This window comes from Aethina tumida, chromosome 7 (genome assembly GCF_024364675.1).
Source record: "Aethina tumida isolate Nest 87 chromosome 7, icAetTumi1.1, whole genome shotgun sequence".
NCBI lineage: Eukaryota > Metazoa > Arthropoda > Insecta > Coleoptera > Nitidulidae > Aethina > Aethina tumida.
Genome location: NC_065441.1, coordinates 7,140,019 through 7,151,653, shown reverse-complemented (window position 1 = coordinate 7,151,653; position 11,635 = coordinate 7,140,019). Strand labels below are relative to the sequence as shown.

The 11,635-nt window shown below is 29.3% G+C and overlaps 4 protein-coding genes across 7 annotated transcripts in view; 3 read left to right on the top strand and 1 right to left on the bottom strand.

Moving 5' to 3' along the window:
- LOC109603505 (potassium voltage-gated channel subfamily KQT member 1-like) overlaps nucleotides 1-11,635 on the bottom strand; it is a 105,252-nt gene that overhangs the window by 7,467 nt on the left and 86,150 nt on the right. The gene's annotated exons all lie outside the window — the stretch shown is intronic.
- Nucleotides 2,129-4,803, top strand: LOC109603510 (probable cytochrome P450 6a14). 2 transcript variants are annotated; one of them, XM_020020009.2, is made up of 4 exons: nucleotides 2,129-2,275; nucleotides 2,939-4,086; nucleotides 4,140-4,391; nucleotides 4,445-4,803. In XM_020020009.2, the coding sequence occupies exons 2-4, from the start codon at nucleotides 2,943-2,945 to the stop codon at nucleotides 4,612-4,614; spliced, it is 1,566 nt and encodes a 521-aa protein (XP_019875568.2). In that variant the 5' UTR covers nucleotides 2,129-2,275; nucleotides 2,939-2,942; the 3' UTR covers nucleotides 4,615-4,803. The 2 variants fall into 2 exon arrangements, with proteins under 2 accessions (XP_019875568.2, XP_049826136.1); XM_049970179.1 differs by lacking the exon at nucleotides 2,129-2,275 and adding an exon at nucleotides 2,358-2,631.
- LOC109603513 (probable cytochrome P450 6a23) lies at nucleotides 5,998-7,918 on the top strand. The gene is made up of 3 exons (XM_049970183.1): nucleotides 5,998-7,220; nucleotides 7,272-7,523; nucleotides 7,582-7,918. Exons 1-3 carry the CDS (start codon nucleotides 6,089-6,091, stop codon nucleotides 7,752-7,754), a joined length of 1,557 nt encoding a protein of 518 aa, XP_049826140.1. The 5' UTR covers nucleotides 5,998-6,088; the 3' UTR covers nucleotides 7,755-7,918.
- Nucleotides 9,377-11,595, top strand: LOC109603511 (probable cytochrome P450 6a23). The gene is made up of 3 exons (XM_020020010.2): nucleotides 9,377-10,607; nucleotides 10,685-10,936; nucleotides 10,997-11,595. The coding sequence occupies exons 1-3, from the start codon at nucleotides 9,470-9,472 to the stop codon at nucleotides 11,170-11,172; spliced, it is 1,566 nt and encodes a 521-aa protein (XP_019875569.2). The 5' UTR covers nucleotides 9,377-9,469; the 3' UTR covers nucleotides 11,173-11,595.

Genomic DNA, 11,635 nt, shown 5'->3' with positions numbered 1-11,635 from the left:
CTGTTGTGTCATTCTAATTTTATCCATTAAAAAAATTCATACTTTTTGCAATGGACAAACAAACAGAGATCTTATAATTATTTAATCATTGTTTGAAGTTAAACTGCAATAAAAGTTATAATTCGGCCTTACCACGACCCAGAGAAACAAGAAAAGATGGCTAAGGCTTTATTACTAGGAAAGTGGTAATTTCGAAAAAATTTTACTGTGTGTGAAAAACTTGAAATAATATGGATAACAGGATAATTCAAAAAACAATCCAATCATATCGTCAACTATAATTAAAAACAACCTGGAGGAAATGGATTTCTCAGAAATCTAATTAGTTCAAGGATTGTGAGAAGATGGTTTGTTTGATGTTTCAATTCTTCTGGCGTAAGCCTCCTTAGACTGATTTTTGTATACGGATATATTAAACAACAATTTACTTCCTTATATTGAAAACATGATGCTCTTATAAATGTGTTTCAACATGAAACGAATTTAAATGAACTACATTTCATAAAGTTGCCATAATAATGACCACCACTGTATGTTTAAACAGAAAAACTAATTTTTCAAAATGAAGTGTAAAAATAATGATTTTAGAAAAAAATTAAATTGGATTCATAAAGTTTTGGATAAAAAAAAACACAAAAAACGCCTTTAACGTTTTATGTCAGAATATCAAAAGTTTCAGACAAGCTACAAAAAAGAAAGAAAAATAAAAAACGTCAGCAACTAAAAAGTTGTAATATTGTTTGCATATTTTGAAGGGGTATCTCATGAGTAAACTACCAGTATTAGTAAATAAAAACTTTAATAATGTTCAGTGCTTTGAATAAATAAACACAACTTCTACTGTAGTAACTTAAATCTTCTTATTATAAAATATAATTTAAAACTATTTTCCTATCATCTTTCTAATTAACTTTGAGCATTATTTGAGCACTTTCTGAAATATACAATAATAACTTCATCTATTTTTTCTAACATATTAATTTAAAATTGACATAATGATAAACATTAGTCAATCTTAAAAATATTGTTGATAATAAATCTAATATTTTTTCTAATAAATAGAGCTGTATAATATTTTCTATAATGTTATTTGACATAATTTGAATTTCAACATAAACTAAAAAAGTATGCGTGTTTATAATCTAATATCTAAATAATTATATGCCAATAACAGACTACTACATATCCTTGAAATTTTGAAAACGTAAATAAACAATCAACACTTAGTGCATATACTTAAAATCAATTAATAAACAAGATAGCAAGAAATGTATTGAATTGCAGTTTAATTAGAAAAACATTTTAATTTATTGCGTATTATTTTATATAAACAAAAATATATCTGTACATATTTAAAAATTTAATTACAAGATTTTTATTTTAACTAACACATAATTGATAAATAATTATATTATACACAGGGGTAATTCCGATGAGTATCTAAGGTAAACTGCTCTACTTTAATTAATTAATAGGACGAAACAATTCATAACATTAGTAAAGAATAGATTAAAAGATGTGACTAATAATTAGTTACCAAAATACATATATCAACAAGTACAGTTTAAAGGAATTTGAATGGTAAGGTCAATAATAATATAAACAAGAGGAAGGGATATATACGTTATCGAATTTTACCAATTGAGAATATAAGTTTTAGTTTTCTATTGGTATTACAGAAGCAACATTTGCAAAATATATAAGCAAAATAAAAATTAATTATTTTGACTCATAAAATACTCCATATATAAATGTTACATTTTTTACCACTAATTACTATTGAACATATCCTTGGAATATTAAAAACATTTATAGAAAGAAATAAACAGATTCTACATACGGTATAAATAATTATATTAATCACATTTGAACTTGAACCTGAACTTAATTAAGAAACGAAGTAAAAAAAAATAAATTATAGCCCAATTATACACGTGTATAGACTTTGCTTCAAACTGACCATTTTAATCGGAGTTTTAGGGACATTCAAAAATTCGAAACATCCGGTGTTATCCACCAATGATTTTGACTAACCTTGAATAAAAGTCACTTCACATGAAGATTTTCTAATTTTATTGCGACTTATCAACGACCAAGTACAATAATTTCGCGGTGACGCACCATGGCGTCAAAAATGTTCATCTCCGACGTACTCTCTCTGCATCGCGCAGTACATCCAGAACTTCGTCACCTGGTGTTTCCTGAACAAATTTCTGGGAAATATTTTGTGCCATTCACTGGTGATTACATTACACGTCTTACGTTGAATAATTGGGTAAGTTTAAGTTAATAAAAATGTTTTGTATTCTCTAAAGGTACAATATAATCTGAATTTTTTTTAATTTATGTAATTATATCGTGTAAGAACACCATGTCGTTATGAATGAAACTGTTTGTGAAAATGTAAATATTGATTATGTAATGATTATAGGACAATCTAATTAATTAAAAGATGTAGGTATTGTTTTTGTTTAAAAAATAGTAATTTCGTTCCACTATTCGTACATGATCACAATGAAATAGCATAGTGTCAGTCATGATGAGAAAATTACACTATATATACGGAAAACACTATTACAAATTTAGTAGACTTGATAAATGTACGAAGTTGTTGTTCGAGTATAAATAATCGTAAGTATTTTATTCATTGTATATTGTTCTTGTTTAAATTTAAATTTAATTCATTATATAATAGAAACTGCAAATGCTAAATCATAATTTAATTACGTTTGTTTTTATTATAAATAAATGCATAATAAATTATCACAATACACAAATGATAACATTTAAATCATTTTTATTAAGCATGTTTATCTCTGCTAGAGAAGTTAAATTTGAATAGTGGAAAATATATTTAATACCTACAGTAAATATGTATAAGATTATATCGAACTAAATAAAATTAAGATCTTATCATAAGTATCACTTATTATTTCAGAAAGATGGTTTTGATTACGAACAGTTTGGGATACGATCTTATTGCACTTGTTGTGACCTCTCTGGCAGGAATAATACTATATCTAAAATGGAAGTTCTCATACTTCGCAAGAAAAGGTTTATATACACCTCCGACTACACTACCTTTCGGAAATTCAAAAGGCATTTTCACAAAACAACAAATTGTCGCAGAGTTGTTTAAAGACGTTTATTTTGACTTGAAATCCAGAGGATTGAAGCATGGAGGAGCATACTTGTTGTTTAAGCCATTTTATATTCCAGTTGATCTCGACATTGTCAAATCAATTATGCAGACTGACTTCCAACATTTCGTGAACCATGGCGTCTTTTTTAACGAAAAGAGTGACCCTCTAAGTGCACATTTATTTGCTTTGGAAGATGACAGATGGAAAAGTCTTAGAGCGAAGCTGACTCCAACATTTACTTCGGGTAAAATGAAGATGATGTTCAACACGTTGGTTGAATGTACCAGTGGATTGAAAGATATGGTGGATCAACATTCACAAGACAGCACACCAATAAATATTAAAGAGACATTGCAAAGGTTCACCATTGATATAATTGGTTCAGTTGCATTTGGAATCGAATGCAACAGTATGAAGAATCCGGATTCAAAATTTGTGAAATATGGACGACGAATTTTCGAATTAAATCCCATAGAAGTTATGAAAAACATTGCTCAATTTACTTTTCCTCATAAGCTTCTCAAGTGGCTAAATATTGGTGTTTTCAATAAGGAAGTTACGACATTTTTTATGGAAGTTGTTAAGAAGAATGTTAATTATAGGGAAAATAACAATATATACAGGAAAGATTTCATGCATTTGCTGTTACAGTTGAAGAACCGAGGTAGGGTCTTCGAAGATGAGAAATTGACGAATGATGCTGGAGATATTAATGAAAGTGGTTTAACTTTTAATGAATTAGCAGCCCAAGCATTTGTTTTCTTTCTTGCTGGTTACGAAACTTCTTCTACAGCAATGACTTTTGCATTATTTGAACTTTCCACTCGTCCCGATCTTCAACAGAAAATTAGAGATGAAATCCATGCAGTTTTGGAGAAACATGACAACAAACTGACGTATGATGCTATAAAGGATATGACTTATTTGGAACAAGTTATCCATGGTAAAGTATATTTATTAGTCACGTTTAATTAACTCTTACTTGGGAATTTTCAGAGTCTCTCAGGAAGTATCCACCTGTGCCATTCTTACCAAGAGTATGCAACAAAACTTATAAAGTACCCGGAACTGATTTCGTCATTGAAAAAGACACCATGGTCGGTATTCCAGTTTTAGGCATACAAAATGATCCAGAAATCTTTCCAAACCCCGAAAATTTTGATCCCGACAGATTTTCTCCCGAAAATAAGGCAAAAAGACATCAATTTTCATGGATACCTTTCGGTGAAGGACCGAGAGTTTGCATTGGTAATGAAAATTATTTTAAATGAGTAACCTGTTTTAATTGGACATTTTTTCAGGGCTCAGATTTGGTACTATGCAAGCTAAAGTTGGATTGGTAACGATACTTCAGAACTATAAAATTTCTCTTAACAGTAAAACTGCCACTCCCATTAAATTTGATACTAAATCTTTGGGCATTTTAGCTGTGGATGGTAACGTATGGCTCAATGTTGAAAAATGTAATTAATTAAATCTCTTAATTTCACAAAATAAGACAAAACATTGTGGTAAGGTATATTCATATTTACTCCACTTCATTATTAAATTGAAATAAATCAATTAAAAGCTATTGCAACTGATATTGTATATAATTTCAGTTATTATTAATTATTGTAAATATGTTGTATATATATTTTTGTTATTTATATTAAACTTTTTAAATAAAAATATTGTTTTATTGAAAAAAACTGTAATTTCTATTTTAATGTCATGTTTATTTTAATTTTTTATTAATGTTATGCTATTATAAAAGATGTATGGTTGCTGTTTATAAGTTTCATTAAATCGGTAATATCGCAATGATGTAGCCTATTCTCAGTCATGATGACAATTTTGTATATATAGCTACATGAAAGAATAACTCTAGTATAAAATTAATAGCAAACATAATGTTTTACAACAACAACAAGTACAACATTTATTTTCCTATTTTTTTGAACTATAAATAAGCATCAAAATATGATAAATTTTAAAGGTAAAATTCATCCATGGTAAATTTATCTGTTCTTCACATTTAATTAATTCCTATAACGTAATTTTTAGTCCTTAGAAAATATTCTACCGTACAATTTTTAACAAGAATGTACAACAAAATTTATAAAGCACCTGGAACTGATTTTGTTATTGAAAAAGACACCATGGTCGGTATTACAGTTTTAGGAATATAAAATGATCCAGAAATTTTTCCAAATCCTGAAAATTTTGATCTTGACAGATTTTCTCCCGAAAATAAAGATATCAATTTTCTTGGATACCTTTCTATGAGGGATCTGGATCGGTAATGAAAAATACTAATAATATACTTATAATTAATCTGCTCTATTTAAATTTTCTCTGCAGAGCTCAGATTTGTAGTCCAAACTCGGTTTAGTAACAATACTTAAGAATTATAAAATTTCTTTTGGCAATAAAACTGTCACTCCAATTAAATTTAATACAAAGTCTGGTTATTTTGGCAGTTGATGACAATGTATGGTTTAAAGTTCAAAAATGTAATTAATAATTTTTTTATAAAATAAATTATAATATTTGATTAGTAATAGCTCTATTATAGTTGAAACATCTATATTTATTATTATTTTATATATGATTTTTGTGAACAATGGATAAGAGTGATAATATATGATAAAAATATTATTGTTGATAATATAATATATAATAATTAATATAAGCATATTGAAATAATATTGAAAAAACTTTTATTCTTTTCGTTGTAATTACTTTTCAACATTCATGCTTATTCTGTTAGTCCCTTTTATCAATATTAAAAACAAAAACAATAAAATTAAATATCATTGCGCACCGTAATTTAAATATGACGAGTCACGTATCAGTTCAAAACTTGTTTATCGTATACAAAAAACCACTCCATGTTTTCGTATACTCTTATGACAATATAATAGTTCATCATAAAATCTAAAGTGTATCAGTGGTGTGAAACTATGCTGTTAACAAGTATTCTGTGGGATACAGTGGCTATATTAGTCACTGTAATAACCAGTTTCTTGTTTTACGCTTACTGGAAATTGGGTTATTGGTCAAGAAAAGGTCTCTATGACAACGATCCGGTCCTGTTCTACGGCAATGCGAAAAAACTGATGTCAAAACAACAAAGTCTGGGCGAAATGTGGAAAGATCTATACAATAATATCAAATTTAAAGGACTGAAACATGGCGGTGGTTACCTTCTTTTTACGCAAACTTATGTACCAGTGGATTTGGATTTAATAAAAAACATAATGCAGCAAGACTTCCAACATTTCAACAGCCACGGAATGTATTTCAATGAAAAGGGGGATCCGTTGAGTGCACATTTATTTGCGATATCAGGTCAAAAATGGAGAAATTTAAGAACGAAATTAACCCCAACATTTACTTCTGGTAAAATGAAGATGATGTTTAACAGACTTCTAGAGTGTGGAGAAGGATTAAAGGAGATGGTGGAGGAATTCTCAAATTCCGGCAAGCCGATGGATATAAAAGAGATGCTTCAGCGCTTCACTATTGATATCATTGTGTCCTGCGCTTTCGGATTGGAATGTGATACGATGAAAAATCCAGACAATGATTTCGCAAGTAAAGGACGGAATGTTGTTAAACCAGGATCACTTGGGATTATAAAAATAATATTGTTTTTTGCATTCCCACACAGTTTACTTCATAAGTTAAACGTTAAATTTACCGATCGTGAAACCGAAGATTTCTTTATGAATGTTATTAGGAAAAACGTGGAATATAGAGAGAAACACAATGTCTACAGAAAGGACTTTATGCATCTTCTGCTACAACTAAAGAATAGAGGAAAAATAACGGATGATGAACAATTAACGAGTGATGGAACAGCAGAAGGTGCGATCACATTTAACGAACTTGCTGCCCAAGCATTTGTGTTTTTCCTAGCTGGATTTGAGACTTCTTCGACGACGATGACTTTCGCTTTATACGAAATAGCCAGGGATAAAGATTTACAGAATAAGATGCGACAAGAAATTAGAGAAGTTCTGAAGAAACATGATGGAAAATTGACATACGACGCCATAAAAGAAATGGATTTCCTCAGTAGGGTTGTGGACGGTGAGGTTAAATTTAGCTATCTAGATTAGTTAATCAACAATTAAATTTTAGAAACCCTTAGGAAATACCCAGCTGTTTCAATGATACCAAGAGAATGTACCAAAGATTATCAAATCCCCGGAACAAACGTAACAATTGAAAAGGGCACAAGTGTTGCGATATCAGCACTGGGTATCCACCACGATCCGGAATATTACCCTGATCCTATGAAATTCGATCCAGATCGATTTTTAGAAGAGAACAAACGTAACCGACATCCATTTGCTTGGATACCATTCGGAGAAGGACCTCGAGCGTGCATTGGTATGTCTTCTAACAAACTTATATATTCTATATATTTACATAAAATTATTCATTTCAGGACTAAGATTTGGAGTGCTGCAAACTAAAGTGGGCCTGATTTCAATACTAGAAAATTATGACGTTACTCTGAATCAAAAGACTCAAGTTCCTTTGCAGTTTGTCGAAGACAGTGGGCTGATTTTGGCTGTGAAGGGTGGTATTTGGATTGATGTTAAACGACACGTTGATTAGCTAAACCTATACTGCATAAACTTAGTTGTATATTAATAGTATTTTTTTACTAAAGAATAAAATGTATTTAATTATCTATTTAAGTTTTATAGTACATATTATACTTGTTTTGTAATATTATACTTGTAACATACTTGTAAAATAGTAACATAGATATGCTATTGTCCACAGTGCCTTATTTATTTCAAATATTTACAAGAATCTGTAAGGAAATCAAAATTGTTAATTTAATAAGATTTAAGACTGGAGGATGTAAAAAATTAAGGTTATGAAAAATGTGATTTGGATAACATTATCATAACTATTATTCATTAAATTGTTTTTTATGAAACTATAAATATATCAGTTGATATATTAATGTATATATTATAAATAATAAATTTTAGCCATAAATTTAACTAAAAATATAAAATTATAAAATGTTTCATTTTTTTAGAAATAATAATTAATTAGGTTTGCAACTCTTATTTTTTACGTGTTTTTATATATAAAACAACTACGTTGGGTGCCACACTGATATATTTGTTTTGAAATAAAGACTTGTTAATGAGAAACACGTTAATTATTTTGTTGGAATAATCATTTGAATCTGAACATGCCAATTATTAAGAATAATATATTTATGCAAATTAAATTCACATTGTACCACTATTGATCTCCCTCATCTGGAAGTTTGTTCGAAACTATAATTTGCCTTATTTAAAGGCACATAATGCAAAACGAAGCTCTGAGAACAATAGTAAAATGAAAAAATCCATGTTAAATAATAAATATTAAATATAAATAATTAATAATATATTTTTAAATCTTCATTTTAACAACAATTATTTGCATATTAATACAATTTTAATTATGTTAAATAATCGTTATATATGTAGTTAGGCTATCATAAAATTATTAATAAAAATGTATGTAACAATGATTTGAGTAAATTTTATGTATATTTATCGCAAGTAATAATGATTCGGACATGGGATATTTTAATATTGTTATTGACCTTCGATCAAGGTCTTCGACATCAATTATCTTTTAAACTTATTTTTATATAACCACATTATATAAATTATATATATATATATATAACTATAAATATATATGTTAAAATGTTAATTATTTTTCTTAAAATGTCATGGTTTGCAGTTTTTGATGGTTTTCCATACAACTAAAATCCTATATTATAATGGTATCTTATCTTTATCATTTAGTTTATAATTGGATTTGTTTGGATTAATATGAATAGAATTATATATATAGATAGATATGGATACAAAAAAATTAAAGAATTTTTTACTTCAAACCAACTGATTTTTTTATTATTTCAAATATGGTTTTTGATAATTATTATAACAAAAAATATGGTCATACTACTTGTATGACACAGCCACAACAGAAAAAAAAAACATATTTATCCTATACCATATAAATGAAGAAATCTTATAACTATGCAGCCAATCCATAATTATGATGTGTCTGGGAGGATCCACTACGTATGGCATAATAATGTTTTGTTTACTGTTTGCGCACTATTTTCCTGCTACACAGTGACTAGTATTTATGTTAGAATTAGTGACTCATCCATCTCTACATAACAAGTTTACATCGGACAAAAACAACAGTATTTTATAAACTGCGTACGGTACTCACATGTGGTGTGAATACTTGTGTTAAAACTGAATTAAGTTGCCAAATGAGAAGGTGTAACTGTGTGTGAAGTTATGTTGTTAACAACAAACATCCTCTGGGATGCAGTGGCTTTATTAGCGACTGCAATTTCTAGTCTTTTGATTTTCGCATACTGGAGACTAGGTTATTGGTCCAGGAAAGGTCTTTACGATAATGATCCGGTCTTCTTTTTCGGTAATGCCAAAAAATTAATTATGAAACAACAAAATATAGGAGAAATGTGGAAGGAACTGTACGAAAATATCAGAGCAAAAGGATTGAAACATGGAGGAGGCTCACTTCTTTTTTCACCAACTTATGTACCAGTGGATTTGGATATAATAAAGAACATAATGCAGCAAGATTTCCAGCATTTCAACAGCCATGGAACTTATTTCAATGAGAAAGGTGATCCCCTTAGTGCCCATTTATTTGCGTTATCAAGACAAAAATGGAGAAACTTAAGGACGAAATTAACTCCAACGTTTACCTCTGGTAAAATGAAAATGATGTTCAGCAGACTTGTGGAGTGCGGTGAAGGATTAAAGGAGATGATGGACGAGTTTTCACAATCTGGCAAGGCCATGGATATAAAAGAGATGCTGCAACGTTTCACCATTGATATAATAGTATCTTGTGCGTTTGGTTTGGAATGTGACACAATGAAAAACCCTGACAACGATTTTGCCAGTAAGGGAAGAAATATCCTTAAGCCAGAATCCATTGGAATTTTAAGAATATTATCATTTTTCGCCCTTCCACATAGCCTCCTTCATAAGTTAAACGTTAGACTTACAGATCGTGAAACCGAAAGTTTCTTTATGAATGTTGTGAAGAAAAATGTAGAATATAGGGAGAAAAATAATGTCTACAGAAAAGACTTTATGCATCTTCTGTTGCAACTCAAAAATAGAGGTAAAGTAGCGGATGATGAACATTTAACAAGTGATGGAACAGTGGCAGAAGGTGCTATAACATTTAACGAACTTGCTGCGCAAGCTTTTGTGTTCTTCGTAGCTGGATATGAGACTTCATCGACGACGATGACGTTCGCCTTATACGAAATAGCCAGAGATAAAGAGCTACAGAATAAAATGCGACAAGAAATTAGGGAAGTCCTGAAGAAGAACGATGGGAAGTTGACATATGAGGCTGTAAAAGATATGGAACTAATGAGCAGAGTTGTAGAGGGTAAGTTTGAATTCTGCCAAAATATTATTAAATAATTAAATCTATATTATACTAGTTATATTCATATTTAATTTTAGAAACCTTAAGAAAATACCCAGCTATCTCAATGATACCTAGAGAATGCACCAAAGATTACCAGATCCCCGGAACAGATATAACAATTGAAAAGGGCACCAGTGTTGCGATATCAACGCTAGGTATCCATCGAGACCCTGAATATTATCCAGATCCTCTGAAATTTGACCCAGATCGGTTCTTAGAAGAAAACAAACGCAACAGACATCCTTTCGCCTGGATACCATTCGGAGAGGGGCCCCGAGCTTGTATTGGTATGACCAAACATTTTCATATTAATTCCAAAATTTTACATAAAACTGTTTTTTTTTCAGGATTAAGATTCGGAGTTATGCAAACCAAGGTTGGTCTGGCATCAATACTAGAAAATTATGACATCAGTCTGAGTGAGAAGACTCAAGTTCCTTTAGAGTTTAACAAATCTGGTGGATTGATTTTGTCTGCCAAAGGTGGCGTTTGGATTAACGTTACTCAACATGTTGACAACTAATCAGATGTACAAATTATTATGAGCTACTGATTATTGGTACACATGAATTATTCACTCAAAGATTTTAGATTTAATTATATATTTAAGTTTTATACTAAAAAATTTATTTTAAATAGAGACGCTGCCAACTTTTTATAATTGTAACTTTAACTTAACCCAAAGTAAAAATATATATTAGAACAAAAATTCTAAAATATATAAATATTTGCTCAATAGTATTTACATATAATAAGTGAAGTTGCGGAAAGTTAATGTTCAACAGTTCTCAAATTAGAGATAATAAATTGGAAGAATACTCGTTAAAAATAACAACACTTTAAAAATGGTTTATAATATTGTATTATAATAATTAATTGAACATTATGACTGTTGTAATTTAACCATTTATTAGATATTCAATAAATATTGTTTTATGTTTAACAATGAATTTTGTTAATATAATATAGAATTTGTAATACAAATG